At 34.2% G+C, this 7,877-nt stretch overlaps 1 protein-coding gene across 1 annotated transcript in view; it reads left to right on the plus strand.

Moving 5' to 3' along the window:
• LOC108966998 overlaps positions 1-7,877 on the plus strand; it is a gene marked incomplete at its 5' end in the record, with an annotated part of 27,016 nt that overhangs the window by 15,646 nt on the left and 3,493 nt on the right. Inside the window, one exon of the mRNA XM_018930195.1 lies at positions 3,544-3,706. Within this exon, the coding sequence (XP_018785740.1) occupies positions 3,544-3,706 (163 nt within the window). The remainder of the gene's footprint in view (positions 1-3,543; positions 3,707-7,877) is intronic.

The following is a 7,877-nucleotide window of genomic DNA, read 5'->3' on the forward strand; positions in this document are numbered from 1 at the left end:
CGTTTTTTCTTGTTAAAATAATATTATCATAAAATAAAATTATAAATACGCTAAAATTTAAATTATGCTATTGCGAGTTTTCGTCGTAAAGTGGAAAATGTATCTTAAAGCCTAAATCCTATCATATCTGAACTTATTATCGAAATTTTAATACCTAATATATACCCCATATATGTATATACCGGTTATATKGCGAGTGGGAGGGGCTATCATCCGATTTTACACTTTTTTATACTGTCTGTAGGAGTGCTAATTGTCTTGAGTGGATTTGGTTWTTATATCTTCAGCTTCTTATCAGATATGTACATTAAACTTAATAGAGGATGATGCCACGCCCACCAAAACAATACGTTATACTTAATATTAGCTTTTCATATTATTGTGGAGCTAAGTTATTGCACATTATACACATGTTTAGTGGCATTGTGTGGACGTGACAATGGTGTGATCCCGCTCAGCCAATACCAACAACTCCCGTTGGGTACCAAGGATCAATTTGCACCCAAGTTATCACTTGCAAAGACTGAATGACAAAGTCAATTTATTCTTCAAATCTATGACATCTGCCTCAAAGTAATTTCCTTAGGCTATAATACACGTGTGCTAACACACCAACTTAAAAAAAAAAAAAAGAAATTTCAATTAATGGCTCTTCGCTTTCAACTTTTTTTTTGTCAAGAAGTATATATGTAGATGCTATTGGTGTGTTTTTCAAACCTGTACTGTGAATGACAGGTTGGTTCGAAATAATTTAGCCATAAAAACTTTTTGCGAACGAGTTCGCAGAAATCTCTTTGGAAACGTGTAAATTATGTCAAGGGAAATGGTTGCATCGACCAGAACAATGACAAGACCTATTCGAGATGATTTGCACATAAAAGACTACCCCTTTTTCAGTGGCACTCTATCAATGATCAATAGAAATTTGAAGTTTAAAAAAATGTTTGGTTCCGAGCAGCGCCAAATCAATATTAATAAAAGCTGTGTCACACAAGGTTATGAAATGTGAGTCGAAAAAATGTTAGAATAGTGGCAGAACTTGATATACTATAATACAATATTTGCTGATCTCATCAGTGGAGGAGCGCTAGTTTTTTTTTTTTTTTGAGATTTAATTAATTCATTTTAAACCATTCTGGTAACTCTGTTGAGCGTACTCGCCTCTATTGCCTTATATACAACTCTCGAGATAATTAAATTAAACTTACATACACACAAGCATAAATACGTGTGTTACCATACCGACTGTACATTTTGTGCACACACACATTTACGTACAAACAAAAATATATGAAAACATTTGTAAATATGTATGTATTACATGCTTGCTAGATTATTTCAATGCAACGCAAGTGTTCATTGGCTTTATGCAGGGCAAAAGAAGAGCAGCACAGCAAGGATCTAAGTAGCTGCTAGCTTGCCTTCAGCAAAGTTCTTTAAATTTTCTATTTTCACTAAGCTTCTATTTCGGTATGCCAAGGGGAATTTATCGCATATACATACATACATATATACAAATTTTGGCTTAATTTTTCCGCATGCTAATTCGGTTTTCTGCTAGGAGCCAAGGCATGCTGCAAGTGCTATTTGGTGCATATCTGTATAGATGTGTGTCTATTTGGTTGCGTTGCAGTGRCAGCGAGTAAGTGCAGTAAGCTTGCGATGGTACTTTTCTATTAGTTATCTGCTGTGAACATGAAGCAATCGTAGWCGCAGATATATRCATACATGCTTGTATATTTGYATGTATGTATGTGTGTAGTTCATAGAATTAACACATTTGCAGTCTTGTCTATATATATATATGTGCTCATTTGTTATATTTGGTTCATTGAAACCGCATACTTGCACCACAATGCAAATGTATTAGATACCGAATTTGGTTTACCCTTGGGTTGCCGCCATTCTTTGAGTGTTTTATACCCAGCATGCTGTTAGAGAGTACCAAGGTACTGACTAATTCTTAAAAATAAGCAAGTATGTATTATAAAGCAAATTAATGGAATTGTTTAAACCTTTAAATATTCAGTAGTTTACCACATTGCTGGCCTGAATGTCCATTTTTATTYTAGAAGACGATCAGACCGCCTTCGATATCAGTTTTCACTATTAGCTTTGTTTGAATTTTTAGTTGAGGAAACCTAAAAACCCTTTTTTGGACACTTTTATGTATTTATTGAAGTATGAAATACTATATAATTCCTTATTTTCTTTTTTTGGCAACAAAATCCTATTACTGCTTTCAGTTCTTCTTAAAGCCGTCATTAAAATGGATTTTAACACGCCGCAGTTTTCGAGATATTGCGCTGAAATTTTGCATACATCATTTTCTTCTCAAGATACCACTAATTTATCGGAATTGCCATTATCGAACCACTATAGCACATATCTGCCATACAAACTGAACGATAGGAATTAAGTCTTTGTATGAAAATCTTTTGTATTTGGCGAGATATCTTAACGAAATATGGTATAGATAATTTTCTAAGACAACGCTATAATATATGAATAAATTTTTCAGATCGGGTTACTATATATTATAGCTGCCATACAAACTGACCTATCAAAATGAAGTACTTGTATGCAAAACTTTTTTATTTCACAAAATATGTTCAAGAAATTTCACAGTTTTTATTGCTCAAGCTAATGCTATATGCTCTGCACAGATTATTCAGATMGAATCCAGATCAAATATAGCTGTCATACAAGCTGCCTTTATAGTTAGTACTCTTAAACATATGCTGGGATTAACATAAYTTAGCATACATATATTTACATTTCTATAATGATTATATTAATTTTTGTTTGCTATTTTTTATGATACATAGAAATCTACTAGTAACTTTGGGATTAAATGCACTAAAACGAGCAAAATAAAAACGAAAGTTTGCTTGCTTGTATGCCGCCAGTTTCAGTATGTACATTGGATGTATGCATAGGGGCGGGTGTATGTGTGCTAAATTATTGCGAGTGAAATGTGAGGCGTGCAAAAGAGAATGAATCTAATATTCCTTTGTAATTATTGTAACACACACCAGACATTGCGGTTTGCTAGATAATTGCTAAAGTAAATATGCAAAGCACACATGCAAGCACACCCACCAACACATGCACATATTCATCACACACWTACTCAAGTATACATATCATGTTGCTTTAGGTTTTTAAATATAGTACGTGGACTCTGCTCTACASTTCCACTCTCTCTACTTTGCATGCACACGTTACTCATCCGCCCTGTTGCGCTKCACTGCGCTATGGCCGCAAGGGACGTGTGCATTTCGAAGTGCTGTTATTAACTTTTATTATTATTTTAGTCAAATTAGCAAGCCTTTTGCACACAAAATTTATCAAATTCATAGCGGGTGTTTTATTTGCTCTCAATTTTTCTGCATTTTCTCTGCTATTTTGTTTGTCAGTTTTGATTTCATTTCATTTGGATGGCATATTTATTTTGAATAATTATTAATATGCGTTGCTTTTTTCCTCAAATTTTTCTCAAATTAATATTCGTGTTTTTTATCAGCATTCTTGTTTTTTTAGAATTCGCTTTCCATGTTGATGTGGCAACGGCGTATAAAATCATCGCCGACACATTTAGCGAGAAGGAAATTTGCGAACTAACGGAAATACAATTGTTTCCGCCGCAAAAAATGGTCAGCATCGTGCAAAAGGGTTCACCTTTGCGCAAAGTTATTACATATGGGTAAGTGAGCGTTTTTTCAAGTGTATATGTTAACAGGATTTATGCTCGAATGACTCTGTATGTCTGCTGTGTGCGCGATATTATTTTTCATATAATTTTGGAAATGATTTGCATATTTTTGTTTTTCTGTGTTTTTAGATTGTTTGAGAAATGTTTGAAATCATTAAAATCATATGAAATAATTGATTTTWTTYTTATTTTTTGTGTTCCAATTATTTATTAAGSCTGGGATAGTTCAACGATAAATTCKATGGTATCAAACTATAAAATGTTTGAAATTTTTTGTGAGAAGATTTTGTCTTCAGAATTTCGTTAATATTATTATATTTTAGTGTCAAGTTGCAGGTGCACCGATGTGTTCCATACTAAAAGTAGTGGAGTAAAGAAGCCATATGTTATATTGTCTTGATCTAGAAAATATTTTCAAAAATTATAGTATTATATTATATTACATTATCGCAAAAATGGGCTTCTTGGTTAACTATTGTARGACGCYTCATTGACTATGTGGGATGAATGCACCATGAACAAAAAAGCACATATAGAGGCCGTGAACAGAACATTAAAAGACTGTAGAAACTTCTTTGCTTTTATGGATGGGATAATTTTTATATTTCCTGGAGATTTATGACAGACTCTTCCAGTGATTAACGGGGGTACGCTAGCAGATGTCATCAAAGCATACTTAATATCGTCGCCGTACGGACTTCGATTGAAAATATAAAATTATGAAWGAATATGAGAGCTCATCTTCATGGAATCACTGATGGTGATTTTCYACAGCAACTGCTGAAACTTGAGGAAGGAATTGTCCTCGCTACAAATTTAAGGAGTAAATGTATTTATGTATTGTTCTGGATGAGCGTCTAAGCCAAATAGTACATATCTTAGACATTTTAATAGAAGCAGTACTATACATACATATCTACTATATACCCTGACATCGAGAATTTCCACGAAAGGGAATTTTATTGGTTGGGTTCGAGAGAAATAGTGTTACCCAGGAATGATAGTGTTAACGAAATAAACGATTTATTTATTCAAAAAGTTCAAAAAGTTCAAAAAAAAAAAAAAAAAAAAATACACATCGAGAGACAACGTGACTAATATCGAAGATGTAGTCCATAATCCCCAGAAGTTTTTCAATTTATTAAACCCTTCTACCACCACATGAACTGGCTTTAAACATTGGAATTCCAATTTTGCTTTTGAGRAATTTAAGTCCTCCAAGCATGTGCAACGGGACGACGCTGATTATTAAGGAATTTAATCATAAATTAAGTGTAGAAACCATTATCAGCGGCCCAGCAGTTGGTCAACTAGCTCATATATTGGGAATTTCTAGCTTTTGAAATGATTCTTTAATACCCGGGCTCCTAGTATTACTATAATAGCTTTTGCTTAGAGGTGGAAGCTGTTTGGTCATCACACCATCCCACTACCCCAAAGTAACCTTGTACTATGATCATACTAGTTTCCAAAATACCTGATGTGTTTTTCTAGAGTCCATTGATTTAAAGAATTCAGCGAAATGGTCTAGGGCAGCTTTCGGGAATTGTGTTCTGAAAAACCTTCTATGACGATATGACTGGCTACCCAGGTGCTATTAGTCGAATTACCTAACGAAAGTTTAGTTATTGGCTGTTTGCATATCCTAACACAGTAAGTTCCGCTTGGTTGTCAACTAGAAATTATAGACTTGCTGATTAGAGCATATGCCTTCTGTTAAACTAATAATTTATGTGTGAATAACTGAGTTGAAGTCAGTTAGTTTGAAGATACTTTCGAGTACGGTTATTATAGAAGTAGTCTGCTATTTTCGTATTTCCTGCTATGATCGTCGGTGAATATGTAAATTTCGGAAATTGCAACTGTTGCTCACATTTATCAATATTCGTATTTCGTATTTCCTGCTATGATCGTCGGTGAATATGTAAATTTCGGAAATTGCAACTGTTGCTCACATTTATCAATAGTCATATTGATGGCTAGGCTGTTGAGTAGGTTATCACTCTAATCCACAAGATTTATCATATTTTCGCTATATTAAAGTGACACTTGTTAACATCGTTACCAAAGCAGTGTGAAGTTAATTTTCGGTCAGAACGTGATATAAAGGCATTTATCGAAAGTATGGGTCCTAAAACATATGCTTTCTAAAGTTCTTTGTTTTGAGATGCTTTGAACAAAGTATGTATGTATATCTCTATATATATATATATTACCACGATTTTCACATAAATATTGCTTGAGTATTCTTTTAGTATCTCAACTCAAATCAATTCAAATTTATTCTCATGAAACGAACCTCTTTGTGCAGCACTTTTCTTATCAACTCCCGGAAGTATGCTACATTTTCATACTTTTATTCTACTGCAAGTTGTTGGACATTGAATTTACATAGCTTAAGTTTTCCCCGAACAGCATACATTTGCTCGCTTCACCAGTTCCCTTTAACATTTCCTTTTTGCCATCTACTTCTACCAACTAAGTGTAGACATTTTTTCTGAARCAAGAAAGTACACACTTCTGCGTTGTAATGTCCAAAGAAACAATAAAATTGAGTTAAAAGTTAAAAGTGCTGCGGTCATGGCACATCGTTTCAAAAGCAAAACACACACACACACACATATATATATATACATGCACAACACGCACTTGCAAGCAGTTTGTCTCTTTCAAAAGTATTTGCTGTCAGACCACTGATAGCAATAAACAGCACACCGATGACTGCAAGCCATGCACCAAATATGCAACTTGTTGTGACGCAYAAAGCAACAACAACACCACCAACAAGCACAGCAACAACAGCAGAATAATTGCGAAAATTATGAGGAGACAATATTGTGTGTGTTGGCAACCCTATGTGCTGCTTTGAAATATGTCCGCCAAGCCAGGCGAGGTGCAGTTTGCAATAAATAAGAAAAATGTGCTGAACTTTGTAGAAAGTAAAGAGAGAGAATGGTCAACAGGTAAACGCAAAATGCTCGGTGGCGCTTGTTCCGAGTGTGTGTGTATAAAATGGTGTGAGTGTATGGCAGTTGTGGATGGTGTGGTTGCAAGTATGCGCAGCTACTAAGTGCTGCATTTGCTAATATATGCATATGTATTTATTTATTCGCATTTTATGCAGCAGCCCAGTCATATCTGCGTGGCATACTTCTAGGGGCTTATAACTCTTCATAGCGATGTCAAGTCACGGCAAAGCGCTGGAAGGCTAAATTTAGTTTTCGAACTTTAAGGGCTTGAGGCAGCCACAYATTTTATAAATAAGCACAATTCTGAATATAATTTCACCATTTTTATGAAATATGTATAGTTTATTTTTTCATCTAACTCTCCATGCTTATCTGTTCTCAATGAAATTATTGCTTTGTAGCAGAAATTAAATATGTCAGTGGCTCCAAGCTAACCTCAATATGATTGCTGCACATTCTATCTTATTGAAATACGAAATTTGAGTGCTTGGTTATCGAGATTCATGTTTTAGTTTCCGAAACTCAGGTCAAAACTATTTTCTTTTATTTCTCTAAGCAGTCAAGTGTTTATTACCGGTTAAAATCTCTCATATGTCCTGCCACAAATCCTCAGAAATTTGTTTGTAGTTTCTAACACTACAAAATTTAGGGAATTGCTGTCGGTTTGGGTGTGTGTGTGTGTGTGTGATAAGATTTATTACATTCGCTCATTGAAAAACTGGATAATTGTTCTGTACGAGTGGGATACATGCACATGTGTTAGCTATACGTGATGCTATAGTACATATCGTCACCTGAAATGCAAAATAACGTATCATCAAAAAATTCGAAATCGAGTGTCTTTTTGATTACGCTTCACTACTTCAAATTACATACATAATCTTACATATGTTCAGCATTTTCAGGTTCTGCATTCAGCTATACACCAGTTTTAACAAATATTAAAATTTTTTTTCACTCATATTCCATTTTATTTCGTGTTTCATTCACGCCACTGTAAATTTTCGAAAATGTTGTTACGTTATTTTCCATTTCAATTGACGATATGTATATACATATATGCATTGGTGCTTATATATTTTTATTTGTATGAAGGCAGTTTTATGGAAGACATGTCATGTGCTTGACAAGGGAATGCAAGCGAATTAATACGTTGCGAGGATGGAATATGAGGAGCATTTTAGTAAACTTAC

This window comes from Bactrocera latifrons, unplaced genomic scaffold (genome assembly GCF_001853355.1).
Source record: "Bactrocera latifrons isolate USDA-ARS-PBARC rearing strain unplaced genomic scaffold, ASM185335v1 scaffold_100, whole genome shotgun sequence".
Taxonomy (NCBI): Eukaryota; Metazoa; Arthropoda; class Insecta; order Diptera; family Tephritidae; genus Bactrocera; species Bactrocera latifrons.